Source organism: Schizosaccharomyces pombe, assembly GCF_000002945.2.
Source record: "Schizosaccharomyces pombe strain 972h- genome assembly, chromosome: I".
In the NCBI taxonomy this organism is placed as follows: Eukaryota; Fungi; Ascomycota; class Schizosaccharomycetes; order Schizosaccharomycetales; family Schizosaccharomycetaceae; genus Schizosaccharomyces; species Schizosaccharomyces pombe.
The window spans coordinates 5,202,102-5,229,797 of NC_003424.3; the positions used below are offsets into that span (position 1 = coordinate 5,202,102).

The following is a 27,696-nucleotide window of genomic DNA, read 5'->3' on the forward strand; positions in this document are numbered from 1 at the left end:
ATTTTTGTTACGTGTTAAAGTTACTTCAACTTTACCCATCTTGTGTATATTACGTGAAGATTTCACCTATTTGACTCATTTACTAGTTGTTTATTTATTTATTCATATATATTCACTCATCTATCTTTTTTGCATTTTATATCCCAGCGCCACTTCGCGGACTTCTATTTATTTGACAAAAAGGAGCTTTTCTCTGTTCAACATCAATAGGCAATACAAAGGGAAAATCGAGTTGCAGTTTTTCCTTTTCATCACAAAAAAATTAACCACCATCATCCAAGAATACAAAACTTTTAATTTTGTTTATTTTCTGTTTATTAAAAATTTATTTATTTGCTTGTTTGATTTCGTCTCTTTCAATCAACAAGTTTCCTCATTCATCCTTGTTCACGTCGCCCAGGAGTTTCTTTGTCTTATATTTTTGACTCCTTGATTGAACTCGCAAAAAGTCAATAATTGTTATTTTTATACAGTTTCTTCTCTCTTACGTTTCCATTTTGTTTATATTCTTTTTTTCCGAAAGCACACTGTAAATAACTCAAAAAATTTCTCTTAACCCGCACACCTCTTCACACTCGCCTGCTATCTTTTTTTTCGTTTTAATTTGTGTGCCATTTTAAAAGTTTCCTGTATATATATTTTAGCTTGGCCAATCTTGTCTCTGTCCCTTTTACTTAGGATATAACATCTTCCAAGGTGTTTTCAAAAATTTTGTGCTACTATGCTCCATCTTCTGTCTAAAGACGAATTTAACTCTACTCTTAAGTCTTTTGAAGAACAAACCGAGAGCGTTTCTTGGATTATTGATTTGCGCCTGCACTCCAAATATGCTGTTAGCCATATAAAAAATGCCATCAACGTTTCTCTTCCAACTGCGTTGTTACGTCGTCCGTCTTTTGACATTGGAAAGGTTTTCGCCTGTATAAAATGCAACGTAAAAGTCTCGTTGGATGAAATTAATGCCATATTCCTATACGACTCTAGCATGGCTGGCATGAACCGTATTTATGATTTGGTACAGAAGTTTCGACGTGGTGGATATTCCAAAAAAATTTATTTATTAAGCAATGGATTTGAAGCCTTTGCTTCCTCTCATCCGGACGCCATTGTCTCTACCGAAATGGTCAAGGAGTCGGTCCCATACAAAATTGACATCAATGAGAATTGCAAGCTGGATATCCTTCATTTATCCGATCCATCTGCGGTTTCTACCCCTATTTCACCAGATTATAGCTTTCCATTGAGAGTTCCTATTAACATCCCACCACCTTTATGCACACCTTCGGTAGTCTCCGATACCTTTAGTGAGTTCGCGAGTCATGCGGAATACCCTGGATTTTCAGGTTTAACACCGTTTTCGATTCACTCTCCTACTGCTTCTTCTGTTCGTTCGTGCCAATCTATATATGGTTCACCCCTCTCTCCCCCAAATTCAGCTTTTCAAGCTGAAATGCCATATTTTCCAATCTCTCCCGCCATTTCTTGCGCATCTTCTTGTCCTAGTACGCCTGATGAACAGAAAAACTTTTTTATCGTAGGCAATGCCCCTCAGCAAACTCCTGCCAGGCCATCTCTACGATCGGTGCCTTCTTATCCCTCCTCGAATAATCAGAGACGGCCTTCTGCTTCTCGCGTTCGTAGCTTTAGCAACTATGTTAAATCCAGCAACGTCGTCAATCCAAGTTTGTCTCAAGCTTCCTTGGAAATTATTCCACGGAAGTCAATGAAACGTGATAGCAATGCACAGAATGATGGTACTAGTACGATGACAAGCAAACTTAAACCATCTGTTGGTTTATCAAACACACGAGATGCTCCAAAACCAGGCGGTCTAAGAAGAGCTAACAAACCGTGCTTTAATAAAGAGACCAAGGGAAGCATTTTCTCCAAGGAAAACAAAGGACCCTTTACTTGTAATCCCTGGGGTGCCAAAAAGGTTTCTCCTCCTCCTTGTGAGGTGCTTGCGGATTTAAATACTGCTTCTATTTTTTATAAGTTTAAAAGACTTGAGGAAATGGAAATGACTAGATCCCTAGCGTTTAATGACAGTAAATCTGATTGGTGCTGTTTAGCTTCCAGCCGCTCCACTTCCATTTCAAGAAAAAATCGTTACACAGATATCGTGCCCTACGATAAAACAAGAGTCCGTCTAGCCGTTCCAAAAGGATGTTCTGATTATATTAATGCTTCACATATAGACGTTGGAAATAAAAAATATATTGCCTGCCAGGCCCCTAAGCCGGGAACTCTTTTAGACTTTTGGGAAATGGTTTGGCATAACTCAGGAACAAATGGTGTTATCGTAATGCTCACAAATCTGTATGAGGCGGGAAGTGAGAAATGTTCTCAATATTGGCCAGATAACAAAGATCACGCATTATGCTTGGAAGGCGGATTACGCATATCTGTTCAAAAATATGAAACCTTTGAAGATTTGAAGGTCAACACTCATTTGTTTCGATTGGATAAACCTAATGGTCCTCCAAAGTATATACATCACTTTTGGGTGCACACGTGGTTTGACAAAACCCATCCAGATATTGAAAGCATCACGGGAATCATACGTTGTATTGATAAGGTTCCCAATGATGGACCAATGTTCGTTCACTGTTCAGCAGGCGTAGGACGCACTGGTACTTTTATTGCTGTAGACCAAATACTTCAGGTACCAAAAAACATTTTACCCAAGACGACCAATTTGGAAGATTCAAAAGATTTCATATTCAATTGTGTTAACTCGTTGAGATCACAACGGATGAAAATGGTTCAAAACTTTGAGCAATTCAAATTTCTCTACGACGTCGTGGATTATTTAAATAGCGGCGTTAACCAGGCTTCCAAGCCCTTGATGACTTAACGAAACGACTGTTCTTTAATTTTCTGTGTTTGTACACACTATGTTCTATTTATGTGAGATTGTGTAATTCCTCATTTTTTACATTATCTGACGCGAAGGTTATGTTAAAAATACTTAACCACACTCTCCGGTAATCATGTGTAATTCCTTCCTTATTGTTGTTAAAAATTGATTTTATCTCATGCGTGTAATGAATGTTTATATCTAGTTATTAATGAATCTTGTTTATGTTGGAATGGAATAATTGTTAAAGACTAAATTAGTTATGTGCACGTAGAAACTTCCTTCTTTTTTATTTTAACCTTTCCTATACGATATTTCATTACAAATGTTTGTATAGATTTTAAAGTACTATTAAGTATCGTACATCTGGCACATAGCAGTATTATTGAATGGAAATAGATGAATTAGAATATTTGTAAAGAGCACAGTAAGTAGTAGCAATAATCAAAAAATTATCGTAGCCGAGACGCAATTGTTTTAAGGCATATATATAATGACTCGTTTATTTCGCCGTATTTGCTGCCTGTTGATTTGCATTGTTACCAGACATAATTATCAGAAACAATATCGGGATGAGATATAAACCATATTTTTGGAAAAATGTCTTTTCCTCAGGTTCGGACTCTAATTCATCTTCGTCCACATTTGGAGATTCTTCGGTTTTAGAACCCTGTTTATTTCCTTGTTTTTCCTTCTGGGGTTTAGATGGACGTGATCCCTTTTTTCTGACAGCAGTAGTTAAAATTGGAATTGGAGAAGAAGGATGCAATTGCTCGACTACAGCACTTTCTGAGTCGGATGAAAAATCAAATGAGTGGACCACTTGAGTAAATTTTGCAATCTCATTGCTTTCTGATGAATCACAAAGTATGATATAGTGGTCTCTAGGTACTTTTGGAAGGGTTTTTATTTCATCAATTTTGTATTTGCTGGCGCCTGCAAGCCATGTGTTGGTAGAATCTTCGTATACTCCACATTGTACAAAATCAGAGTGAGAAAGATTACTCCAATCAATTTGTGAGTCCGAAGGACGAAATGTCATTTCTGGGATATCAATAGTACCATGTGGAAATATTTCTGTTTGCTCATTATGTGATACAGCGCAAGAAATAGGAATTTCTAATGCATGAGCAACAAAGGCTAAACTGATAAAAATCAAGCCTTGTCCTAGCATTTTTAGTAAATTTCGTAAAATCTATGAGATTAATAAAATATATTATCTTTTCCGGACGAAAATTACTTTTTGTATCTGAAAGTAGGAAGAGCGTAGTGTTTAGGTGTTAAGCTCGTCCATAATCATCAAGTGAAGCTATTTTGCTTAACTGTGACGAAGATAGCTCGCTGACATAAAAATAAACTAAATATTAGTAGTTATTGTTAGAAATATTCATGATTAAGGCTTTCAACGGATTATTTGCTAATTTTCCTTTTTCACATAAACCATTACTAGCCATACAACATTCGCTTCTTAAGTGAGAAAGAAAACATTTGGACCTTAGGATTTCTTCTTCCTAACTTTTTTCAATTACTTTACTGCTTTTTATAGCTCATTCCTCATCCATTAGCGCTGTCACCCCTACTGCTATTAAGTAACATATCAATTGGTAAAGGAGCTTTTGCCAAAAGCAAACACTGTAACTGACTTGCTTCAATTAGTAAAAGGAAGCATCAAAGACCATTAAACAGTGAATAATTACTCAAAGAGAAAGTGAATAAGTTTGCCACTTTCACCTTTTGAGCAGTAGACGAATATGAACATTTCTTCTGCACAATTTATTCCTGGTGTTCACACAGTTGAAGAGATTGAGGCAGAAATTCACAAAAATTTACATATTTCAAAAAGTTGTAGCTACCAAAAGGTCCCTAATTCGCACAAGGAATTTACGAAGTTTTGCTATGAAGTGTATAATGAGATTAAAATTAGTGACAAAGAGTTTAAAGAAAAGAGAGCGGCATTAGATACACTTCGGCTATGCCTTAAACGAATATCCCCTGGTATGTTTGAATATAAATTTAGGACTGTCTCAATTATGTAGTTAACGAGAGTGGAGACTTTACCAAATATTGATAATGTCCAATTCTAATGATATGTGACTTAGATGCTGAATTGGTAGCCTTTGGAAGTTTGGAATCTGGTTTAGCACTTAAAAATTCGGATATGGATTTGTGCGTGCTTATGGATTCGCGCGTCCAAAGTGATACAATTGCGCTCCAATTCTATGAAGAGCTTATAGCTGAAGGTAAGTATAATTATTCATTAAAAGTTATTCAGTTTAGACAAACTATCTCTGAATATTGTTTTTTTCCTTTCCAGTTGGCTCGCATAACTAACTATCGACAGGATTTGAAGGAAAATTTTTACAAAGGGCAAGAATTCCCATTATCAAATTAACATCTGATACGAAAAATGGATTTGGGGCTTCGTTTCAATGTGATATTGGATTTAACAATCGTCTAGCTATTCATAATACGCTTTTACTTTCTTCATATACAAAATTAGATGCTCGCCTAAAACCCATGGTCCTTCTTGTTAAGCATTGGGCCAAACGGAAGCAAATCAACTCTCCTTACTTTGGAACTCTTTCCAGTTATGGTTACGTCCTAATGGTTCTTTACTATCTGATTCACGTTATCAAGCCTCCCGTCTTTCCTAATTTACTGTTGTCACCTTTGAAACAAGAAAAGATAGTTGATGGATTTGACGTTGGTTTTGACGATAAACTGGAAGATATCCCTCCTTCCCAAAATTATAGCTCATTGGGAAGTTTACTTCATGGCTTTTTTAGATTTTATGCTTATAAGTTCGAGCCACGGGAAAAGGTAGTAACTTTTCGTAGACCAGACGGTTACCTCACAAAGCAAGAGAAAGGATGGACTTCAGCTACTGAACACACTGGATCGGCTGATCAAATTATAAAAGACAGGTATATTCTTGCGATTGAAGATCCTTTCGAGATTTCACATAATGTGGGTAGGACAGTTAGCAGTTCTGGATTGTATCGGATTCGAGGGGAATTTATGGCCGCTTCAAGGTTGCTCAATTCTCGCTCATATCCTATCCCTTATGATTCATTATTTGAGGAGGCCCCAATTCCGCCTCGTCGCCAGAAAAAAACGGATGAACAATCTAACAAAAAATTGTTGAATGAAACCGATGGTGACAATTCTGAGTGATTTTACAAAGAAGTCTTAAAAAGCGCATCAATATTCATTCCCCTAGATTCATAGTAATCATTCATTATTACTCTGCTTTTATTTGCTTACTTTTGAAAGCATGGAATGTTTTTATTTTTCTTTAAAAATTTTGACCTCTTGTTTCTAATACCTTTCCCCCTTTGTTTTATGTACAACCTCTTGTTAATAGTCTACTTGTTGGTGAGAAAATAGGCTCATCATAGTTAACATCAATGTCCAAAAAATTTTCATAGATCTATAATTAATAATTATTTATTGCAAATGCTAAGCTATTGTTTATATCAATTTCTTTAAATTGAACGGAAATAACCAAATATTTTTTCGTTTAGCCTCGGTAATGTGCGTAAACACATATAAAGAGTTTATCTTTTTTTCTTAATTACTATAGCGTACAGAAATTATTTTAGCTTATCAAATTTTTTCGTAAAATTCATATTGTTTCCAAATTTGTAGACGCATTGCAGCATGCTAACCATCACATTTGAACTTTTACCAAACATTCAGCTGGGTCTATTTCCCTTCTGTTCGTTGGTACAATTCATTAGAACATAATAAATTTGGCATTTTTCTCAAGGTGGGTATTTAACTATATTTCGAGATTTTGATGCTTTAAGCAAAAATGAGGATAACGAAAAGTCCTCCTAAAAATCAATATTCTCAGCCACCTCCTAGGGTTGCTGAGTTTATTAGACAAGCTCAAAATGAAGAAGTAACTTCAGACTTGGGTCTTGTCTCTCTTTGTTCAGAATTCAGAAAAAACGATTGGCCATATCCTCGTGGCGATTTGTATTCATGGGTCCCAGTTTTGAATAGGTTTGATGCTATTCTGGAACGTATTGTTGAACATTATTCTTTAAAGGATAAAGTTCAGACAAAACCTTTTGATTCTGACACTTTGAGTATCTTGTTAGAGATCCTGAGCTTTTCGGCGCATCTGCTTAGTCATTGCGCGAATCGCTCCATATATAACTCTACTGTTTATCTAGAGTATTTATTAAATAGCTCTGTGCTCGAAGTTATAGATTCTACATTAGCCTTGCTTCTTCATATTGTACAAAAAGCAACGATTTCAAAGCGAGGAAAGCAGCTGTTTTCTCTTTCACAAGATCGGTTATTTCGCTTTTTAATGTTTCTTCCTCAAGATGCAATGAAAACCGGATTTTCACAAAATTACGAGACTTTGTTATTTTCAAATGAGATCCCGCAAGAATGGTGTTCTTTGGAGCTTTCTTATTATAAAAGCTCTCCATCAAAAGATTTTTCATCTGCAAGTCAACCAAATTCTGAAGGATTTTCGATTTTAAAATTACCATATAATAAAGTTCTTGGAAAGCCTATAGAAGAGCTTCTTGTGAAAACTTTGCACGATAATCAGATTCCTGAACAATATTCATTTGATCTCCTTGTTTCACTAATGTTACGTCAAAATCTTTATGATATAAATAGACGGCGCTTGATGATTCGTATCGGATTATTGGCTCTTTCTAATCTTGTTTATGCTCATTCTCAGGCAGTTCAAACAAGATTTTTAATCGCCGATCCGGAAATCACCACCCATTTAGCTAATTTGGTTTCTCCAGATGTGGATCTTCCTCAAAACTTTAAAGCTGTTTGTTTTGAATGTTTTAAAGCTTTCTTCTTTAAGAAGAGTATGATTCCATCTGTACTGGCATCTTTAAATGTATCTGTTAGTTACGGATTAATGATGAATCTCGTTCGTGATTTTTCTAAAAACTTAGAAAACCCGAATTTCTATTACGAGAGAGAATATGTTGATAGTTTTTATGACTTCCTTCAATTTATGACTTCATCGCCTCTTGGCGGTAACATGGCCTGTTCTGCAGGTCTCACTTCTCTTTTGGGTTATCATCTGTCTGTGAAGACTCCACAGGCTACTTATGTTGTAGCAAGATCGATTGTCATGTTGGACCATCTCATCGATGGTTACTCTATGGCATTCCCAGATTTTTCTGAGTCTAAAGGATTGGATATGCTGGTTGACCGTGTTCAATACGAGCTTGAGGCTGGACTTCAAGATATTAAATCTGGAAAAGGTAACCCAGAGATTGTTTTAAATATGGATTATGCCATTTCATATGACCGTTACTTCCTTCTAAAAAATTTACTCAAGTTTGTGTTACATCTAATTCAATCAGGTGGCTCTGTCGTTGAGCTTCGTAATTTAATTGATTCTTCTCTCATTTCATCCCTTGCTTTTCTGCTAGAGCACCATGAAGTCTATGGCTCCAACTTATTCGCATCTACTACTAATATAATGTCAACATTCATCCATAATGAGCCTACTTGCTATGGAATTATTCATGAAAAGAAATTGTCACATGCATTTTTGGATGCTGTCAATCGGAAAATACTCAATTCTTCTGATGCAATAACATCAATTCCTTTAGCTTTTGGTGCAATATGCTTGAACTCTCAAGGGTTTGATTTATTTTTAGAGAAAAATCCTATCCCACAACTTTTCTCAATATTCACATCGTTAAATCATTGTAAGTCACTTATATCAAGCGATAATGCTGCCATCCTTGGTACTTACATCGACGAACTTATGCGGCATCAACCCTCCCTTAAAGATCCAATTGTGAAGATGATATTTAAAGCCTGTGACCAGGTTTCCGCTCTTCTTGACAATTTCAATCCATTTCAATATATAAATGCCAAAGAATATCCTTATTTGTTGTATCTTGAAACATTTTCTAGTTTTCTTGAAAATATTATTACAAACGAAGGTCACGCAAGGTATTTAATATCCAAAGGGATTGTGTCGCACGTGCTCAATCTCATTCAACATCCCGTACTGGCTTTTGGATTTATAGACTCTTCTGCCTTCAACTCGTTTTTTGTTCTTTTACATCATGCAGTTGATTTTGATGCTCCAGAGGTCTTTCGGCCCTTGCTAGACTGTATAATTACTCGATGTGAAGAAGGCATTACTGAGTTTACTATAGTCTCACTGAAACAAGCCACGATTTCATTGATAAAGGACTCAAATATGGGCCACGAAGATGCAAATAATTTTCTACATTTCTCAATCGTTGGGAATTTGCTGACTATTTTCGCTGAGCTATTTTCTTCCCATGCTGCATTGAAAAAAGCTGGAAATCTTCCATTAGTTCAACTTTTTATTAGTCCTTCACGTTATGCTGGTATTTTTGATATTTTATGTAATATTAAAAGCATTGCAACATCATTGGACATACATATATGTTTAGGTGTTTCTGATGACTTTGTTCTTTGCAGTGACTCCTTGACTACCATCGTTACCGACAAAGATGAAAAAGAAAAGTTTGAGACAAAGAAAAAGGAATTAACACAAGATTCATCTTTTTGTAAATTTCAGAATATACGTTCGAATTTTTCTCAAATTGCTTATGGAGTATCTAAGTTTTTCACTTCATTAACTCGAGCTTTAGGAAATACAAGCGTACAAGATTTCAATGAATACAAAATGATTCATAAACTTGGTAGTAATATCGCTCTTGTTGTTGATGAACTTATTAACTTATCAAGCAAGCAAATCACATCTCATCCGCAATCCCTCAGTATTGCTTCTTTAGAGGCCTCCTTAATTTTTGTTTTAGGTGCTTCATCCATAATTCGAGAAGATGATTCAAAGGTTACTCTTGTGCTTCTGATCAGTCGTCTACTGGGTGGGTGTCGAACAATGGATGTATTGATTAGCTTAAATGAGACCGTTTCTGGCTTTTTTCGTTTGTCCGATAGAGATCCTCTTTCCAAGAGTAATCGTGTTTTGCTTGCTCTTTCATCCACCTTATTGAACTTGATTCTTGTATTCACAAGTGCTGACTTTATGTCCGAAACAAGTAAAACGTTAAACATGGCTTTAAAATCCGAGTTCGATATGACTGATTTTAACAACAGCGGTTCAAAACTTATGCACGTTTTGCATGCCCGAATTTTTATTTCAGTTTTGCATTTATGGCGATCTGCTGACGACTTACACCTTCCTTATATCACAAGAGCATTATTGACGAATGTTTTGTCCAACTGTTACCAATTTGAAGATGGTATCAAAAATGTAGTGGATTCGATTAACAATTTGCGGACATCGATAGCTAATGGTGATATTAAAGAACCACTGGATGTTGTGACGGATGATAACACGAATAGCAATTTTTCATTAGAAGAAACAAATGCCTCTGTAACAGATATGCCAGAATCCGAAAAACATGAAAATGGAATTTTTCAAGCTTACCTTCTCAAAGAGATGCCTAATGACATTGTTTCACAGTTTGAGATGCTAAAGTCTAAGCAAATTGAGTTAACAGTTCAGATGGCGTCTTACGAAGGAGATTTGAACCAAAATTTATGTGATTTTCTGTACACTAGAGATGACGTCCAAATGAACGCTGATGTACAGTTTTCTGTAACCTCAGGTTTAATTGTGGAAATTAAGAAACTGGCTCAGTCCACAGACTGTAAGGCAAAGAATCAGTTAGGTCCCGCGGTTGGTCTTCTTTCATTGTTTATCAGCCATGATTTTACTCAAAATAAAGCGAAGAACTGTGTTCTTTCAGAATTAAACTTCTTTCTTGAATTGTTGCACTCGCTAAATAATGGATTACCAAGCGATAGTCACAAAACAAGTATAGTCTGTATATTGTACTTGTTGGAAGTTCTTTTGGCTGATTCTAAAAAGCCAGATGAATTTGAATTTAATTCTGAAGATTGCTCACTAAAGCTTACTGATGGAGCAATAACAGTAGATTTGGCATCCCAAAAGCATATAATGTCTTCAGTTATTACACTGTTGTCACTAAATTCTGCAAATTTAGGCGTTGTGGTTTCTGCCTTCCGGGTTGTAGTTTTATTGACGAGTGCATCTGAAATGATACATACTTTTGTAAAATTGTCTGGTCTTCCTTCTTTGTTTAAGGCTATGCGTGCTTGTTCGGGCTTTTGCAATGAATCCTTGCATATTCCATTTATCAGTATTCTTCGAAGACTACTTGAATTTGATGAAGTCGTTGAATTGATGATGTTTGATGATCTTGTAAACATTTTCAAACTGCAAGGAAGAGCACGTAAAACAGAGTTGCATGGCTTTATACGGGCAAATGCAGAAATGGTTTTGAGATCTCCTGAGTGCTTTATTAAAATTCTGAAGGATTGCTGTGTATTAGGCCATTTTACACCTGAATCTGAACACTATTATTTAGAGTTAAAAGAGTCTCTTCCTGGGGTGTTGCAAAATGGCCAAACCGATTTAGATCCTTCAAAGGAACAGATGAGTTCAGTTATCGTGTCATTTTTGTTGGACGAATTGATGGATTTGACTGAAACTCGTCAATTTTCAGATCGTTCTCCTAACTCCGAATTTACTCCGGAAAATGATTCTCTCTATATGTATAATGTTTTCCTTTTACAATGCCTTACTGAGTTACTCTCTGGTTACAACGCTTGTAAACGTTGTTTCTTGAATTTTCAACCTCGTCGCAAAGCTCCTTTCTTCAATCTTTCTAGAAAGTATAACTCTTACTTGGTAGGATTCTTTCTTGAGAAACTTTTGCCTTTTGGATGTATTAGGTTGTCGGAAAACAACGAAGTTCGAAAGGCGTTTTCTGTTTCAAATTGGGCCATATCGATTTTAGTTTTCTTGTGTGCATACTCAAATGAGCAACAAACTCAAGCAGTTGATGAAATTCGAAGGGAGGTTTTAACCAGTGTTTTAAAGTTTTATAAATCAAGTTCATCATTTTCTGAAAATCTTGAGGCTTACTACTGCAAACTACTAGTATTGGCCGAGCTTTGTTATCGTTTATGTGATGCACAGACCGTTTCTCAAAAGGCACCAAATCATCTTCTACGTCGCTCTCAGGACCAAAATGTCAAGACCATGATTGATCTTGGTTATATTCCTACATTGACAAACGCAATTTCTGAGATTGATATGAATTATCCAGTTTCTAGAAAAGTTGTTCGTCACATATTAAAACCCCTTCAGTTATTAACAAAAGAAGCAATTTTTCTGAGTCAGACAAACCCTGAGGCTTTATCTGGAGCTGCGCAAGATAGTATGGGTGACCAATCTCTTTCATCTAGCAGTGAAGAATCTTCAGATTCAGATCGAGAAGAGCCACCGGATCTGTACAGAAATTCTGTTTTGGGAATATTTCAAGGCGATATAGTTAATGAGAATGACGAGAACTACGAGGACAGTGAAGATGATGGTGTTTATGAAGAAATGGAGTTTGAGGATGATCAATCTGGAAGTGCCGATAGTGTAGTCAGTGAAGATGATGCTGATGATGTTATGTACAGCGACAATGATGATATGAATATTGAATTTATGGTTGATGAACAGGATGCGTCTAGTCAAAATGACGATAGTTCATTTGATGAAGCCTCAAGCCATGGAGATGTGATATCAATTGACGAAGAAGATTTGGATAATCAAGGGGAAGAATTTGAATGGGAAGATGAGGATAACGCTTCATCAGGTTATGAGGATGAATTGGATTATAACGAAGATGAAGTCGGAGAAAACGATTCAACGACTTTTGAAGCGATGGAAAATGCATTTACTGAAACATCGGATAACGATGACCATCTCGAAGAAGCGGACCATGTTAGTCCTGTAGAAATTGATTTTCTGGAAAATGACGAGAACAGTTCTTCTGAACAAGACGATGAATTTCAATGGGAATGGAATACAGAAACACCGTCAGGCGCCGATATTCTTAGTCGACATGGAGCCCTTTTACGTGATTTGTTTCCACTACCAGGACTTTCTCGCCGGGTGATGATAATAAACTCTAACGATCCCTCTCGATCTAGGCCGTTTTTGAACAACAATGCGTCTGAGGGCTTATTGAAGCACCCGCTTCTTCTTCGAAATAATTTGATCCACACTCCAAAAGCAACTGAGCTATGGGAAAATCTTGCTGAAATAGATAATCATACTGCTTCCGGAGCTGCATTCCAAAGACTTCTTTATTATCTTGCTTTAGAAATACCAAATGAAGATTCTAGTGTACTTGGTTGGACTTCATTAAAAGTTTCGAAACATACTGACCCTCTAAGAGCAACCTCTGATTTTATTCCATTATTTAGCATGCAACGCTGGAACAGTATAACTTCAATGTTTTTTGCACATGCTTCTGGATCAATTGCTTTAAGAATCACTGGTTCAGTATTATTTGCCCTTGTTCCTCCTGCTCTTGAAAAGTATAACCTTGAAAATCAAAAGAAAGAAATTTTGGAAAACGAAAGTAAAGAAGAAGAGACTCGTCAACCTGAAGTAAACATTCAGCCCGAAGAACCTATTAATACTTCCGACATGGAAGGTGTTACAACTGAAGCAAATGAAATTGGAAGCTACCAAGAACCGTCTCTTATTAATATTAGGGGTAGAGAAGTTGATGTTTCTTCCCTTGGGATTGATCCAACGTTTTTGTTAGCTCTTCCGGAAGAGATGCGGGAGGAGGTAGTTTTTCAACATATTCAAGAAAGACATATGGAATCAATTAGCGATTCTTCGAGACGAATTGATCCTTCCTTTTTGGAGGTTTTGCCATCTGATTTACGTGATGAATTATTGTTTCAAGAGGCTGTACAAATGCGTCTATTTGATCATGCTACTCGAAATAATAATTCTGTTGACCATGAAGTGGAAATGGAAGAAATCGATCAGGGAGGTACAGTCAGTGAGCATCGCGAGAAGAGTGTAAAACCTGTTAAAAAAATTCCCGTTCCCAATCTGCTGGATCGTCAAGGACTTTACTCGCTAATTCGATTGATTTTCATTTCACAGCACAATGGTAAAAACCCATATTACGATTTGATAGTAAACATTAGCGAGAACAAACAGCATCGAGCTGATATAGTGGGTCTTCTTCTTTATATTTTGCAGGAAGCTTCAATTAACGACCGTGCTTCTGAAAAATGTTACAGGGATTTAACCGTTAAATCACTGAATAATTCCCAGCAAAAAGAAGTAAAGAAATCTACAGGTTTACTGGAATCGCTTTGCAAGGTTCCAGTTGTAAATGGTATATCGGCTCCAGCGTTAATATTGCAGCAAGGTATTGATTTACTTTCTCATTTGGCAACATGGGCCGATCATTTTGCTTCATTCTTTTTAAGCATGCATGATTTTTCTGGTATAGCTAGCAAAAAGAGCGCTGGCCGTAAAAACCGTGAATCAAATGTTTATAAAATTGCTCCGATCAATGTACTTCTTGGACTTTTAGCTCGCGAAGAATTGTTTGGAAACACTTTGGTAATGAACACCTTTTCAGAATTACTCTCCACGTTAACAAAACCATTGCTTTCATTCTATAAATCTGAGAAACTACAAAAAGACAGCGCAACCACTGGATATACTAATGATCAAGATTCTCGAGGGTCTACTGTTCCGAAACAGGACCCTGGTACTACTGCGTCCCGAAAGGATAAAAAGATTCTGTCGCCGCCGAATATTTTAGATGAAAATCTTCGACTCGCTGCTAGCCTAATTACTACTGATTCTTGTTCTAGTCGAACTTTTCAAAATGCTCTTTCTGTTATGTTTCACCTTAGCTCTATTCCAAAAGCAAAGATTTTAATCGGAAAAGAATTACTTCGCCATGGGCAAGAGTATGGTAATTCTATTACGAATGATTTATCCCGTCTTTGTGCCGATGTCAAGTCAGGTAAAAATGAGAGTGAGTTACAAGTTGCACTGGCTCCCTTTTGTCCTGCTAGCTCTAACCAGGCTAAGCTTTTACGTTGCTTGAAGGCCTTGGATTATATATTCGAGCGTAGACCTAAAGGACAAGAGCAGTCACCTGGAAATATCATTCAACTACTCGAGTTTTACGATAACTTAAAGTTTTCTTCCTTATGGGAGGTTTTAAGCGAGTGTTTGAGTGCTCTTCGTGACCACACGAGTATTACCCACGTTTCAACTGTTTTACTACCACTTATTGAATCGTTAATGGTTATCTGCCGACTTGTGTTTATTGAACTTCCGGAAGATGTTGGAAAACATATTTCACCTATTCTCGAGCGATTCAAGACCTTGTTTATTAGCTTCACTGAAGAACATCGCAAAATTATCAATATGATGGTGTTTACTACACCCTCTTTAATGAGTGGCTCTTTCTCGTTACTTGTCAAAAATCCTAAGGTTCTTGAGTTTGAAAATAAACGAAATTACTTTAATCGGCAATTGCATGAAGAAGCTGCAAAAGAGCAATATCCACCATTGAATATCACTGTTCGTAGAGATCATGTATTCTTGGATTCTTATCGTGCTCTACATTTTAAGGATGCGGATGAAGTTAAATTCAGCAAACTAAACATTCATTTCCGAGATGAAGAGGGAGTTGATGCTGGCGGCGTTACGAGGGAATGGTTGCAAGTCCTTGCCAGACAAATGTTCAATCCTGATTATGCTCTATTTTTGCCGGTCACCGGAGATGCTACTACCTTCCATCCCAACCGTGACTCTTCAGTGAACCCTGATCATTTGTCTTTCTTCAAATTTACTGGTAGGATTATTGGTAAGGCTCTATACGATGGTAGATTACTTGACTGCCATTTCAGTCGCGCCGTTTATAAGCATATGTTACATAGGTCAGTGTCTGTGAAAGATATTGAATCTCTTGATCCTGATTACTACAAGTCTTTAGTGTGGATGCTTAATAACGATATTACCGATATTATTACTGAAGAGTTTGCAGTTGAAAAAGACGTATTTGGTGAAAAGACAGTGGTTGACCTTATACCCAATGGTCGAAATATTCCTGTTACGGAACTAAATAAACAGAATTATGTTAATCGAATGGTTGATTATAAATTAAGAGAAAGTGTTAAAGACCAACTCAAAAGTTTACTGGATGGTTTCTCTGATATTATTCCTTCACATTTAATACAAATATTCAACGAGCAAGAATTAGAACTCTTGATTTCTGGTTTGCCAGAGATTGATATCGATGACTGGAAAAATAACACAGAGTATCATGGTTATAATGTATCTTCGCCTCAAGTTCAATGGTTTTGGCGAGCTGTTCGTTCTTTCGATGAAGAGGAGCGTGCTAAACTATTACAATTTGCAACAGGTACCTCGAAGGTCCCCTTGAATGGATTTAAAGAACTTGAGGGTATGTCAGGATTTCAAAGATTTAATATTCATAAGAGCTATGGATCTTTAAATCGTTTACCGCAATCCCACACATGTTTTAACCAACTGGATTTGCCTGAATATGACACATATGAACAACTCAGAAGCATGTTATTAACTGCAATCAATGAAGGGTCTGAAGGTTTTGGATTTGCTTAGCTTTCGTACCAAGAGTGTCATTTTTATTGTTAAATCGGAAATCATGGATAAAAGTCTAGAGCGGACGGATTGGTTGTTGAATTTCTTAAAATTTCCAATTTTTTGAAAAGAAAAAATCTACTGAACTTTTTAGAATTTGTAGAGGTTTGTTTATGATATTATAAAGTATATGTGATTTATGCTCTCAATTATACTTGAAAATAATGAAATGTTTTTTTGCGATTTCAAATATGACATTAGTAAATAATCACAAGCAGCAGATAAATTAATCCGTTTCAGCACTTTTACAATAATGAATAGATTTTACGCTCACAATTGAATTTGAACCATGGAACCCCTAAACCACATTTTATTAAATGTAAAAAAATCTGCTAATCAGTTTTTGTTATGATGGAGACTGAAAATTAAAGCATAAAATGAATCGAAAAAAACCGATAAATTAAAGAAGATCATAATCATCAAGCTAAAAGGTTAGATTAAAACATGAATATAATTTACATACCTTATCATTGTATTTGGCAATAGTACGCTTAATTTTAGAAGTGTCGGTCCACGTGACGAAATCTTCTAAACTTCTGGTAACGAGATATGCTGGATCGGTAATAACGTGAGGACCGACGCGAACATGGCCCTGTTCAATAAGACGAGTAGCTTCAGATACGACTTGTGACATGCGCAATTTACACATGATAACAGGTAAACGACGGCGACATATAGCAGAGACATTTGCTTTATTTTCTATATCTGACATTTTGGACTTAGATGGAAGAATTCCCATATCAAATAGCTTTTCTAACAGCAAATTTTCATACTGAAGGCGAAATGGATCAGTGGGATCAAGAAGTGATAACCGGTGAGCCAGCTGGCGAAACTTTCCGCAAATAATATTGTATTTTTGATATTCTTCCCGTTTGGAAATGTGATAACGTCTCATAACCATCACATCGCGATGATTGTTATCATCATTTTTGTAATTGAGAAAATCAACTTTTCTCAAAAGCTTTTGCTCATCTAAATTTTGCAATTAGAATTTAAATTATAAGAAATAACAACTTACGGTGCTTTAAAATTCTCATTTTGGCTCTAATTAGTAGTGTTCAAAACCACTGGTTGGTGTGAAGAATTTTGTAGTTAGCAAAACGCAAGCGCTACCTTGTAGCGATTAGCCAAAAATTTTACTTAGTAGGCAAAGGGCGTGAACTAAATCGTATCCTTTCCCTAATAATTGAGCAACATTTCAGTTCATGTGAAGGTGAGGAATAGACATCGACAGGATCAGCGTTCGTCTTTTGCAAAACAGCTAGTGGTTTTTTCAACGATTCAACCACGCCCTCCATATACTGATTGCCAACAGTAAGTGTAGCTTTTTTCTTTTCGGAGTTTTTTTCCTAGATATTAGTTAGAAAAACAAAACTAGTTTAAAATTTCGATTCATACTTTAATGATTTTTAAATCTCCTATATGCAACGAATCTGCTTTTCTTTCCAATGTCGCTTGAACCTCAACGAGGTAAAGCTCATCATTAATTGCTCTTATAAGACGGATTTCTGACATCTATCTACCCTTTAGTATCCTAGAGAAATACTTTGGTTGATATCAATTTTTGAAATATTAGTTTGCGCTAAATAGCAGTGTCATCTAGGTATAGTGGAGATGAAAGAAAGAGTACATAAGAAAATGAGTTTGTATTAAATGCAATAAGCTTAGAAAACATCTAGTGTATAACCCTACTTTTTTATTATTTTACAAAATTAATAGATTTAAATTATTTGTCGTAAAACAAGTTTGGAACCGCCAGTATAAGAAAGTGTAAACTCGGTTGAAGGGGGATGTTGCTTTACGGTTTGCTTAATCCATTCTAACGCATGCTCAAGAACTACCAAGAGACGATTGGGAGTCCAATCATTTGGTTTGAAGTAAGGGCGCAACATTTTAGGTATTTGATGCGTAAAAAGTTCCTTCATTTCTATTAAGATGCCATTATCATCGCGAAATCCAATTATAATACGACCAATTCCTAATAAAAAACTTTGTGCCCAGTACTTTAATAGCTTTTTTCTCATTCCATAGTTCTCAAGGGGGTACTTTTTGGAGGTCTTGAGCTCAACGTAATGCAGGTTGGGATTTTCGGCATTGGATGCATCTTCTTCAATTGTTCCATCATCACTATGAACATCGCTTTCTTTAGCACTGCAGGGCTTTTTGTCCCAAATACAATCGACCTCGCCTGCGAGTATCAATTTTGACTTGCCGATATTGATCTTGACAATGGAGCAATACTGCTCGTCGGGCACAACATCTTGGTTGTCACGTTGCTCAATTTGGTCTCTCGAACAAGCATCCCATATTTCCGGAAGTGTGGAAATGGCTTCAAACTTATAACCCCAGTAACACATTCGGTCTTGGTTGGCATAACTAGTTTCCGATCGAGTTCGCTCTTCCATCATAATAATTCCACTGGTGGGATCCATAACCAGATAAGTTTCCCAATGGTTTCTGGGATCCAAAGGAGCGCACATAATTTTTGTAATTAAACCACGCCAAGTAAGAAAGCTGGAATTCATCTGAATGCCTTTAGTCATGAGCACGTCCTTTACAATAGAAATAGGATCAGGGTCGGATTTAGGAGGGTGAAACCTATTAGGAAATCCCGTGTTCAGATCGGAAAATAACGGTGGAGGATAATAATAACTTAACTTGCTATCATCAAGCAGCAGTTCGCGATCTCTCGATAAACTATAACAGGCAATTTCCAAAGGCTCCGAAACCGGTGGCACGTGAGCAGGAGGCACATCGTAAAACGAAAATTCACGAAGCATGAAGCACGACGAAATAAAACTGAATGAAGTTCAAAGATTTCAACAGCAATGTACGCATAGACTTGGAATATTATGGTAAAGAGTGCAAAGAGAAAAAGCAGATGTGGTTTACCCAATGTCAAACAAGGGAATAGTCAGAAATATTAGAAAAAGAGAGATGGAAAAAGAAAAGATATTGATACCATGAATTAAATGTCTCGACCAACTGGATTTTACACCAATTGTGCTGTCGTGCACGAAATTGGTGGTGGAGCTACCTAAGATTCTACCTTGTACCGAATAACACAATGCGATAGAATACAATACGGCAAGATGACTATTGAAAATGCTAATTACAATTTGGATAAAGAAAAGAGACGCTGACTAAAAATTAATGTAAAACGTTATCTACTAGTTTATGTGCTTTACCATTCTTATCTTTATTTTATATACCGTGTACATTTAGCTCTGCTATCATTATATAACAAATATCAATGACTGCACGTAAATATACATTAGGATTACAAGTTTTAATATGTTAAGTGGTGATTTGCAATCCCTTTGATCACGTTAACTTATTATTATGACGCGCAATTCATTCACGCTAACCTAAGATTATCAAAAAATTATCAGTCCAAAGATTGATCAAGCTTGGTCAAGCTAAATTATGGAGTGTTAGTGACTTGAAGCGATCGTCGAACCTTTCGTCAAATATCAAACGAGGAATGGTTGTAAACATTTTAGACAATAACTTATAAATTGCTATATAGCGTGTCATCAAACCCCCCTAGTGCGTTATTCTACAGGGAAGCAAAGGAAAGAGAAATACAAACGATTTGTTATTAGAAAAGTAATTTGGTAGAAGCTACAAATGTAGGGTAATTTTGAAAGAGAAAAGGAAATGTATTTCATGAAGGGGACGCATTAGAATTTACTATTTCCACCTCATATTCACTCTTAATATCCCAGATGTTTTTGTGACACTTTGAAAACAAGTACTTATTAATTGACTATGTGGTATAAACCCATGGATCAAAAACCATTAGTTAAACAATATTCTTAACGTTTTTGTATCGCAACGTTTTCGTATCGAAACGCTTTAGTATCGCTAATGTCAAAGATGAAAAAATCTAAATTATACGCATGCATATCTTGGCCACCTGTGCTAAAACCGCCTACCGTTTGTCCCAAACGTTTCAATCCCAACTGATAAAAAAAGTGATTTTCTCTTTAACTTAATAAAAATCTAAAGATTTATTTTCCACTCATCCTTTCAAAGGCAATCCGAGCGTTTTGCTATCTCCGTGAAATTTTTTCCTTTTGCCCATCGTGATTGATAATTTTTTGAACATATTCATCAGAATTGTCCATGCACATTCATTTACATCTACAATGATACCTCGATGTTCGTTTTTGCCAACCTTCTGAAGGATGCAAAGTCGCAGATGAAATCATGAGTTTCGTCTATTGTTTCTTTCGATCATCCGAATATCCCCATAGAAAATCGTTTGCCTTGCAAATTGGTATCGGTTGCCGATGGCCAAGTGTACCGACCACATTTTTTATCTATCACCGCTTAGCGAGCTGGATATGGGAAGTTTAGGAAATGTTGCCCGAGCATAGATTGTAATTGAGAAGGTTAAAATCCGCAATCAAAAGTTGGAAATTTGTCGTGCGAGACGAATTATAAAAGGAAAGCGATTTCCTACGAAAACAGCATCTTTTTTTAAAAAACAAAGTATTATCATTCACATTTTGAGGTTTTTGTTTTTTTGTTTCTTTTTTTTCCTGCTTTTGCATAGAACTTAGCAAAAGAGTTTCATTGTAAACATTTGTTTTTATTTTTTATTTTTATTTTTTTAATTTTACTTTCTACTGCCTTAAGTTAAGGTTCTCCTCCATTTAGACTATACTTTTCTATTCAACATGTCTTCTACTGCCACCGTTACTGAAAGCACTCATTTTTTTCCCAATGAGCCTCAAGGCCCTAGCATTAAGACCGAAACTATTCCCGGTCCCAAAGGTAAGGCCGCTGCTGAAGAAATGTCCAAATACCACGACATCAGCGCTGTCAAGTTTCCTGTAGACTATGAAAAGTCCATTGGTAACTATCTTGTCGACTTGGATGGTAACGTTCTCTTGGATGTTTACTCTCAAATCGCTACTATCCCCATTGGCTACAACAATCCTACTCTCCTCAAGGCTGCCAAGTCGGACGAAGTCGCTACCATTTTAATGAACCGTCCTGCTTTGGGAAATTACCCTCCTAAGGAATGGGCTCGTGTCGCTTATGAGGGTGCCATCAAATATGCCCCCAAGGGTCAAAAGTATGTTTACTTTCAAATGAGTGGAAGTGATGCCAACGAGATTGCTTACAAGCTTGCTATGCTTCATCATTTCAACAACAAGCCTAGACCTACTGGTGATTACACTGCTGAAGAGAACGAGAGCTGCTTAAACAACGCTGCTCCTGGATCTCCCGAAGTTGCTGTTCTCTCTTTCCGTCACTCTTTCCACGGACGTCTCTTTGGTTCTCTTTCCACTACTCGCTCCAAGCCTGTTCACAAGCTTGGTATGCCTGCTTTCCCATGGCCTCAAGCTGATTTCCCTGCTTTGAAGTATCCTTTGGAAGAGCACGTCGAAGAGAATGCAAAGGAGGAGCAACGCTGCATTGACCAGGTCGAGCAAATTTTAACTAACCACCATTGCCCTGTCGTTGCCTGTATCATTGAGCCCATTCAATCTGAGGGTGGTGACAACCATGCCTCTCCTGACTTTTTCCACAAGCTTCAAGCTACTTTGAAGAAGCATGATGTCAAGTTTATCGTCGATGAAGTCCAAACTGGTGTCGGCTCTACCGGTACTTTATGGGCTCACGAGCAATGGAATTTACCCTATCCTCCTGACATGGTTACCTTTTCCAAGAAATTCCAGGCTGCCGGTATTTTCTATCATGATTTGGCTCTTCGTCCTCATGCTTATCAGCACTTCAATACTTGGATGGGTGACCCATTCCGTGCTGTTCAATCTAGATATATTCTTCAAGAAATTCAAGACAAGGATCTCCTTAATAACGTCAAGTCTGTTGGCGATTTCTTGTATGCTGGACTTGAAGAGCTTGCTCGTAAGCACCCTGGCAAAATCAACAACCTCCGCGGTAAGGGAAAGGGTACTTTTATCGCTTGGGATTGTGAGTCTCCTGCAGCCCGTGACAAATTCTGTGCTGACATGAGAATTAATGGTGTCAACATTGGTGGCTGTGGTGTAGCTGCTATTCGTCTTCGTCCTATGCTTGTATTCCAAAAGCACCATGCTCAAATCCTTCTCAAGAAGATTGACGAATTGATTTAAATTTTCCCTTTTTTTGTAAAAAAACAGAAAAAAAAAGAAAGATCACACTTTTTGTTCCCATGAACACCTATTCCGCATTTATGTCAACTAAAATTTGGATGGCCGATATTGCTGTTCTGTTTGTTTTGTAGTTTAATATTAGTTAATTTTATCATAATAGTCAAAAATATATGATTTCTATCAGATACAAATTTGTTCGCTGTATGAAGAGAAAAACAAATCGTTCTATCAAACATTGAAATTGTGATATAGTAGCTTAATAGTTAGGACTGATTATATTGCTAGCTATCTTGGCAATGAGAATGAAGTAGTGTTGGAATAAAAGTGACGCCGTAAATGCTAACTAATTAGCAGCAAAAGGTGGAAAAAACAAATTTATAGTTGTTACCCAAGAATTGAGACGATGCTCGGTTGGCAAACCTACTAGAACACATTTGCTTTAATTTCATTAATCTTTAAAAAAATCATTTGCCATGAAAGTGTGCTAGACAAAAAGGGGGAAATGACTGGTGTTAAAAAAACTTATAAAATTCATATCAATAGAATAGGGCCATTACAAAGGAAATAAGAAAACTAAAAAACTGATGAGAGCAATTGGATAGCTCTATAACACTTAATCTAACGTGGATTAATCCTTGAAGGTAGAAAACAAGCCCAGATTCCGGCGAAGCGACTGGCCAAAGTGAAACCCTTTCTCTTGGAGCTTTAAGAATTGGAAAATATGGCGAACAAAAACCCACATCCCTCCGCTTAAAAATGGATATAGAACGTGATCACGAAGAGTAATTAATGCAACTAAAAAGGCAGACCCATTTGCACGCTGAATAGATTGGAGATATGACTGTTGGAATCGCAAGTCCGGTATTGGGGGAGCTGTAGGAACAGTATATTCGACAGCTTCACTGTGATCCGTACCAGAGCTACTAGGAGATATCACTGTTTTTCCCTCGAATATAGTGGGAAGCTCTGCCTCTTCGACGGCAGATTCTGAATCCTCAGTTTCCCAATTACTGCTATCATCTTCTTCTTTACTCTGGAGCAAACTAAGAGAACTTGTTGAGCTCTCTACAGCACCAAGTTCATACTTGTTATGCAACGTTGAGTTCTCAGGAATACTTTCGTTCACGTCTATCTTCTTTAGTTGATTATTGATAATTATAGTGGATGAACTCAAATGTTCCATTCGCAGTGGAGAAGACGCGTATCCTGAATCTCCATGAGCACTTCGAATGCCTGATCTTTGCAAAGCGTCTTGACTGGAGCCTAAGCTGATCAATTCGTAATCTTCTTCCCACGAACTAACGTCGCTGGTTTTGTTAGAATCAGAGCGGGGAATTGGTATTCCTTTGCTTTCAGAAGACATTAATAAAGCTTCTCTAAAATCAATGTCTAATGAACAGAAATGGGTAAGCACAAGAATGATCCCAATTCTTTGTTGTTTACGTTAATATGGATTCCCGATAGCGCCACATCTACGGTGTTGCGCGATAATTGTATTACACAAAACTACGTTAAGGGCACATGTATCTTTTGAATAAGTTAAGCAATAAAGATATAACATTTTAAATGTCAGGATGCTGAAAGCAATAATTAAAGATAATGATATTATTAATTTATTAAATCTAACGGTCAAATTTTCGGTGACTCTAAGGAACGAAATGACTAACGGGTAACTTCGTATGCAAAATTTTAAAACTCATAAAATAAATTCTTTAGTAAACAAAACACCATCGGACAAAACAAATATCAAAAATTAAGAAAAAGTATGCCAACAAGACAAATATGGTAATGTAGCATTTATGACGAAGAAATGAGTGCGGACTTCTTTAACTTTTCAAAATAGGTAGAAAGGGATGTTCTAAAAGTTGCTGGTAACCAAGCACCATTACAAATACATAGCACTTTCAAATTTCGATGGTATGTCAAATCTGGTAATAACTTTGGAGTGACTAAGAAGTATTGTGAAACAGCGTTGTCACACACTGAATTGACGATATGCCTATGCACAACTCGTTCATTTCGAGGATCCATTCCTTGATTTATTTCATCAACTATTCGAAACGGAGCAATTGCCAAACCTTGTAAAGATAATAAATACATTATAGTAGATACAGAACGTTCTCCACCAGATTGTCGTTGACCCGTAAGTTTTTGAAGTCCTTCTTCCTCTCGAAATTGTACTAAAATATCGATATACCATTTATCATAATCGTCGGATTTCCCTAGTCGAACTTCTCCAGCATATCCCATTCCACTCATTCCTTTAGAAAATCTATCGCTAATACATTGAACATTCTCCTCTAACTTACTAACCCAATCCTCTTTGATTGAGTTCATCTCGTCTTGGAGCTCTTCAACGGATTGATCAAAGTCTGACATTTTCGATTCTAGTTCCTCAATTTCTTTTTTACGCGCATCATATTGTTCCATAACGTAACTATTAACATTCATAAACTTCAGTTTCGTTTCTTCGATGCTAATTTTGTTATCCACTTCCGAACTAGTAGCAAATTCTTCATTTAATTCAGTTATTGCCGTTTGTCTGTCAGATGATTGTGTCTGCAATGAATCAACCACTGAACCGTACAAGGACATAGCATCCTCCCTTGCTGAGGCTAACTTATCGGTAATATCTTTAAGACGATCTTGTACTTCTGTCAATCGAGCGTTGACTTGGTTGGCATCCATCTCGTGTTTTTCAAGTTTGTATTTCGCTTCTATGACATTAAGTCTACTTCCCAACATCTTCTCGAAATTATTCGTAGCTTTAATTGAATTCTCCTTAACTTTTAACACCGAATTCATAAGAGCTTCGAAGTTCTCTTTCCTGATATCTTCATTTTTTTCAATTTCAGCTGCAAATTGCTCAGGAACTTTCTCTCTTTGTCTTAGTAGAAGAGTTTGGTGTTCTATTCTTTCTTGTAATTGTTGCCATTCGTGAATAGGAATTAATTTTTCGTCACGCTCTTTTCGTAGAGTAGATAATATATCGTTTGTACGAGAAAGCAGCGATTCGTGCTCATTTACCTTTTCTTGTAACTTTCTTTCCTCATTCTGTAAATTTTCCAATTGAGAGAGTTGAGCATTTAGTTGCTCCTCCTTTCGCTTTACCAAATCCATCTCAACGTTCTCGGAAAAATATATACTGCGAGAAGGTAATGGGTCTGTTCGCCTAGTAATTTCTCTATCACCGTAAGCTGAACGAAAAACCAAGTGGATAGATGAGCCCGCCAAGTAAGTTTTAAGAACTGGATCCCCGTTAGCCAGACGAAAATTGTTTAACGCATTCACTGATGCGGGAGGTAGTTCCCTTTTTGCAATCGGAATTTGATGAATTTTTAACATATGGCACAAAGCAACCAAAACCACTTCTGGCCCCTCTAAAAAATCGATCACATATCCGTCAAACCCGAAAGACTGAAGCTTCTCACGAGAGCATGGAGGTTCAAAATCTTCTATCTTCTTTTTTCGTTCACTGGAGAATTCTCTTATAGTAGGAGTGTACTTAGTTTTTGAAGTGATAAGATCCATTAACTTTAGATAATCATTATAATTTGACATTATAAATGTTCGAAACGTATCCGTGCGAAAAAACCCTTCTATCAAAGCTGCAAACCCTTTTTCCTTACATTTCAAATTCATATAAATTGGGCCGTATGCGGGTGCTTCAAACGCAGATTCGTATTCCTTCAATAACTGATACGTCTGATAAGCATCTTCCCAGCCTGGAGCAGAAGACATAAAGTCTAGTTTCCTTTTCGTAGCATCGTTGTAGTAGGACAACTCTCTTTTAATGTTATCAAGGTCAATAAGCTTTTGTGCTTTCAATGTTCTGATACTACCTAGTTCATGAGAGCTCTCAAGTTTCTCGTTTTCATGTTGAAGTTTTTCCGCATTAACTTCTTGCATCTTTTCTTGTAGATCTTGAACACCGTTATCCGAAGGTCTTGGGCCTTGTCTTTCTGTTAATGACTTCACCGATTGTTGTGCTTCATTTAATGTAAGATTTGCATTCCGTAAAAGTGTTCGATTGGTATTAACCTTCTCATAAAGCTTTTTCTCGTTCTCCATGAAATTCGAAAAAGAAGCTCTGGCTCTTAAATTTGAGGTATTAAGTTCCATCGAAGCGGAGGAGTAATCGTTAAATGTATCATCTTTTAGTTTTAAATCCGAACGCAGCTCTTCACCTTTATCCAAAATAGGTTGAAATTCTTCCACTAGGTCTTTCAAATCCTTTTTTAATTTTTTTTTGTCTGCACGAAGTTGGTTAAAGACATTGGTTTTCTCTCTGTATATAACTAACATTTTAGCTAACCCTAGCATTTCGATGTATGATTTGATTTTTTCCCGTTCTTTAAATATATTGACTTCCTTCTCTAGTGCCTGTTGTCTATCTTTTAATGAATTTAATGTTGATTGTCCTTGGTTTTTATTTTGTAAAATTTCCCTTTCTCGTTTTCGTAAATCAATAAGCTTCTCATGTGCGGGAAGTAACCCTTCATGGTCAATTGCACGCTCAGTTTCCATCAGTCTAGAATAAGGATCAAGCTGAGCGAATTCTGCAACACGGTCTTGTGGTAAAAAATGACAAAGATTATTCAATTGTACATTGAAAGTATCCATTAGAGACGTTATTGAAGAAGTGGCACATGCTTCCCTATTAATAGAGAAAGAACTACTCTTATCCTGGCTTATTTGTCTCGTGATAGTAACCGTTTCATCGTCACGATACTTCATTTCAATTTCTATGGTTGCAGTGTTTTTGCCATACTTTATAAATTCACGGGCCTCTTTAGCTCTCCCAAGTAGCTAAATCGTTAATCAATTAAGTTATTTTTTATAATATTGAAAGACTTACTTTTGGGGGCCATCCCAGCCCAATGCATATTGCTGAAACAATTGTGCTCTTACCTGTCCCATTTGGACCGATAATCAAATTTAGATATGGACCAGGGAACAGTTCACAATAATCGTATGTAACAAAGTTCACTAATTTAATTCGTACAATACTTCCTAACGCGTAACTCTCGCGTGTTAAGATCATCGAAGTATAAAAAGCAGAAATACTAAATAGAAAAAAGCTATAACTTACTCTGAATACAAAGGATTACTTTTTCTTCGTTTCGAAGGCCTAAGGCCATCCATGGTGGAAGTAAGGAGGATTTCAGTCAACTAGGAGTTTGCTGAGA

General features: G+C 36.7%; 11 protein-coding genes and 13 long non-coding RNA genes across 24 annotated transcripts; 8 read left to right on the forward strand and 16 right to left on the reverse strand.

Annotated features, from left to right (window-relative positions):
- Positions 1-119: 119 nt before the first annotated feature.
- Positions 120-2,226, reverse strand: SPOM_SPNCRNA.4347. Its single transcript, NR_193708.1, has one exon. It is a non-coding gene; the product is annotated as a non-coding RNA (long non-coding RNA).
- Positions 555-3,101, forward strand: pyp2 (protein tyrosine phosphatase Pyp2). Its single transcript, NM_001020328.3, has one exon. The coding sequence runs from the start codon at positions 722-724 to the stop codon at positions 2,855-2,857; it is 2,136 nt and encodes a 711-aa protein (NP_594899.1). The 5' UTR covers positions 555-721; the 3' UTR covers positions 2,858-3,101.
- Positions 2,502-2,968, reverse strand: SPOM_SPNCRNA.4348. Its single transcript, NR_193709.1, has one exon. It is a non-coding gene; the product is annotated as a non-coding RNA (long non-coding RNA).
- On the reverse strand, positions 3,054-4,135 carry emc10. The gene has a single exon (NM_001020329.3). It carries the CDS (start codon positions 4,032-4,034, stop codon positions 3,363-3,365), a length of 672 nt encoding a protein of 223 aa, NP_594900.1. The 5' UTR covers positions 4,035-4,135; the 3' UTR covers positions 3,054-3,362.
- A 343-nt stretch (positions 4,136-4,478) lies between these two features.
- cid1 (terminal uridylyltransferase Cid1) lies at positions 4,479-6,321 on the forward strand. The gene is made up of 3 exons (NM_001020330.3): positions 4,479-4,855; positions 4,960-5,100; positions 5,202-6,321. The coding sequence occupies exons 1-3, from the start codon at positions 4,612-4,614 to the stop codon at positions 6,032-6,034; spliced, it is 1,218 nt and encodes a 405-aa protein (NP_594901.1). The 5' UTR covers positions 4,479-4,611; the 3' UTR covers positions 6,035-6,321.
- SPOM_SPNCRNA.4349 lies at positions 5,270-6,210 on the reverse strand. Its single transcript, NR_193710.1, has one exon. It is a non-coding gene; the product is annotated as a non-coding RNA (long non-coding RNA).
- A 217-nt stretch (positions 6,322-6,538) lies between the features above and the next one.
- Positions 6,539-16,638, forward strand: ptr1 (E3 ubiquitin-protein ligase). Its single transcript, NM_001020331.3, has one exon. It carries the CDS (start codon positions 6,675-6,677, stop codon positions 16,356-16,358), a length of 9,684 nt encoding a protein of 3,227 aa, NP_594902.1. The 5' UTR covers positions 6,539-6,674; the 3' UTR covers positions 16,359-16,638.
- Positions 6,758-7,158, reverse strand: SPOM_SPNCRNA.4350. Its single transcript, NR_193711.1, has one exon. It is a non-coding gene; the product is annotated as a non-coding RNA (long non-coding RNA).
- Positions 9,013-9,334, reverse strand: SPOM_SPNCRNA.4351. The gene has a single exon (NR_193712.1). It is a non-coding gene; the product is annotated as a non-coding RNA (long non-coding RNA).
- Positions 12,195-12,400, reverse strand: SPOM_SPNCRNA.4352. The gene has a single exon (NR_193713.1). It is a non-coding gene; the product is annotated as a non-coding RNA (long non-coding RNA).
- Positions 14,412-14,800, reverse strand: SPOM_SPNCRNA.4353. The gene has a single exon (NR_193714.1). It is a non-coding gene; the product is annotated as a non-coding RNA (long non-coding RNA).
- On the reverse strand, positions 14,985-15,462 carry SPOM_SPNCRNA.4354. The gene has a single exon (NR_193715.1). It is a non-coding gene; the product is annotated as a non-coding RNA (long non-coding RNA).
- On the reverse strand, positions 15,943-16,467 carry SPOM_SPNCRNA.4355. Its single transcript, NR_193716.1, has one exon. It is a non-coding gene; the product is annotated as a non-coding RNA (long non-coding RNA).
- Positions 16,639-16,687: 49 nt separating the features above from the next.
- On the reverse strand, positions 16,688-17,491 carry imp3 (U3 snoRNP-associated protein Imp3). Its single transcript, NM_001020332.3, has 3 exons — positions 17,416-17,491; positions 16,861-17,369; positions 16,688-16,821 (listed from the first exon to the last, which is right to left on the reverse strand). The coding sequence occupies exons 1-3, from the start codon at positions 17,432-17,434 to the stop codon at positions 16,798-16,800; spliced, it is 552 nt and encodes a 183-aa protein (NP_594903.1). The 5' UTR covers positions 17,435-17,491; the 3' UTR covers positions 16,688-16,797.
- On the reverse strand, positions 17,447-18,013 carry ctf8 (DNA replication factor C complex subunit Ctf8). The gene is made up of 2 exons (NM_001020333.3): positions 17,796-18,013; positions 17,447-17,746 (listed from the first exon to the last, which is right to left on the reverse strand). Exons 1-2 carry the CDS (start codon positions 17,910-17,912, stop codon positions 17,534-17,536), a joined length of 330 nt encoding a protein of 109 aa, NP_001018293.1. The 5' UTR covers positions 17,913-18,013; the 3' UTR covers positions 17,447-17,533.
- Positions 17,493-18,086, forward strand: SPOM_SPNCRNA.1060. The gene has a single exon (NR_149905.1). It is a non-coding gene; the product is annotated as a non-coding RNA (long non-coding RNA).
- Positions 18,087-18,118: 32 nt separating this feature from the next.
- On the reverse strand, positions 18,119-19,393 carry din1 (RNA NAD-cap (NAD-forming) hydrolase/RNA pyrophosphohydrolase Din1; the record flags this gene model as incomplete). Its single annotated transcript, NM_001020334.3, has 1 exon — positions 18,119-19,393. The coding sequence occupies exon 1, from the start codon at positions 19,175-19,177 to the stop codon at positions 18,119-18,121; it is 1,059 nt and encodes a 352-aa protein (NP_594904.1). The 5' UTR covers positions 19,178-19,393.
- Positions 18,434-20,093, forward strand: SPOM_SPNCRNA.4356. The gene has a single exon (NR_193717.1). It is a non-coding gene; the product is annotated as a non-coding RNA (long non-coding RNA).
- On the reverse strand, positions 19,286-19,618 carry SPOM_SPAC19D5.10C (uncharacterized protein; the record flags this gene model as incomplete). The annotated part of the gene is made up of 2 exons (NM_001020335.1): positions 19,286-19,540; positions 19,610-19,618. The coding sequence occupies 2 exons, from the start codon at positions 19,616-19,618 to the stop codon at positions 19,286-19,288; spliced, it is 264 nt and encodes an 87-aa protein (NP_001018294.1).
- atg43 (mitophagy receptor Atg43) lies at positions 19,702-23,948 on the reverse strand. Its single transcript, NM_001020337.3, has one exon. The coding sequence runs from the start codon at positions 23,868-23,870 to the stop codon at positions 23,136-23,138; it is 735 nt and encodes a 244-aa protein (NP_594906.2). The 5' UTR covers positions 23,871-23,948; the 3' UTR covers positions 19,702-23,135.
- On the forward strand, positions 20,789-22,694 carry uga1 (4-aminobutyrate aminotransferase (GABA transaminase)). Its single transcript, NM_001020336.3, has one exon. It carries the CDS (start codon positions 21,083-21,085, stop codon positions 22,505-22,507), a length of 1,425 nt encoding a protein of 474 aa, NP_594905.1. The 5' UTR covers positions 20,789-21,082; the 3' UTR covers positions 22,508-22,694.
- Positions 22,897-24,216, forward strand: SPOM_SPNCRNA.1061. The gene has a single exon (NR_149906.1). It is a non-coding gene; the product is annotated as a non-coding RNA (long non-coding RNA).
- On the reverse strand, positions 24,078-27,692 carry smc5 (Smc5-6 complex SMC P-loop ATPase subunit Smc5). The gene is made up of 3 exons (NM_001020338.3): positions 27,600-27,692; positions 27,366-27,531; positions 24,078-27,316 (listed from the first exon to the last, which is right to left on the reverse strand). The coding sequence occupies exons 1-3, from the start codon at positions 27,650-27,652 to the stop codon at positions 24,305-24,307; spliced, it is 3,231 nt and encodes a 1,076-aa protein (NP_594907.2). The 5' UTR covers positions 27,653-27,692; the 3' UTR covers positions 24,078-24,304.
- Positions 27,044-27,266, forward strand: SPOM_SPNCRNA.4357. Its single transcript, NR_193718.1, has one exon. It is a non-coding gene; the product is annotated as a non-coding RNA (long non-coding RNA).
- Positions 27,693-27,696: the final 4 nt, after the last annotated feature.

Bases quoted from the DNA above. Each gene is read 5' to 3' on its own strand.
- pyp2 (NM_001020328.3), top strand. From the start codon at position 722: ATGCTCCATCTTCTGTCTAAAGACGAATTTAACTCTACTCTTAAGTCT.
- emc10 (NM_001020329.3), bottom strand. From the start codon at position 4,034: ATGCTAGGACAAGGCTTGATTTTTATCAGTTTAGCCTTTGTTGCTCAT.
- cid1 (NM_001020330.3), top strand. From the start codon at position 4,612: ATGAACATTTCTTCTGCACAATTTATTCCTGGTGTTCACACAGTTGAA. The intron at 4,856-4,959 runs GTATGTTTGAAT...TATGTGACTTAG, and splicing joins CCTTAAACGAATATCCCCTG to ATGCTGAATTGGTAGCCTTT. The intron at 5,101-5,201 runs GTAAGTATAATT...AACTATCGACAG, and splicing joins TGAAGAGCTTATAGCTGAAG to GATTTGAAGGAAAATTTTTA.
- ptr1 (NM_001020331.3), top strand. From the start codon at position 6,675: ATGAGGATAACGAAAAGTCCTCCTAAAAATCAATATTCTCAGCCACCT.
- imp3 (NM_001020332.3), bottom strand. The intron at 16,822-16,860 runs GTATGTAAATTA...CTAACCTTTTAG, and splicing joins TTGCCAAATACAATGATAAG to CTTGATGATTATGATCTTCT.
- ctf8 (NM_001020333.3), bottom strand. From the start codon at position 17,912: ATGTCAGAAATCCGTCTTATAAGAGCAATTAATGATGAGCTTTACCTC. The intron at 17,747-17,795 runs GTATGAATCGAA...ACTAATATCTAG, and splicing joins GAGATTTAAAAATCATTAAA to GAAAAAAACTCCGAAAAGAA.
- uga1 (NM_001020336.3), top strand. From the start codon at position 21,083: ATGTCTTCTACTGCCACCGTTACTGAAAGCACTCATTTTTTTCCCAAT.
- atg43 (NM_001020337.3), bottom strand. From the start codon at position 23,870: ATGTCTTCTGAAAGCAAAGGAATACCAATTCCCCGCTCTGATTCTAAC.
- smc5 (NM_001020338.3), bottom strand. From the start codon at position 27,652: ATGGATGGCCTTAGGCCTTCGAAACGAAGAAAAAGTAATCCTTTGTAT. The intron at 27,532-27,599 runs GTAAGTTATAGC...AACACGCGAGAG, and splicing joins AGTAATCCTTTGTATTCAGA to TTACGCGTTAGGAAGTATTG. The intron at 27,317-27,365 runs GTAAGTCTTTCA...TTAACGATTTAG, and splicing joins GGCTGGGATGGCCCCCAAAA to CTACTTGGGAGAGCTAAAGA.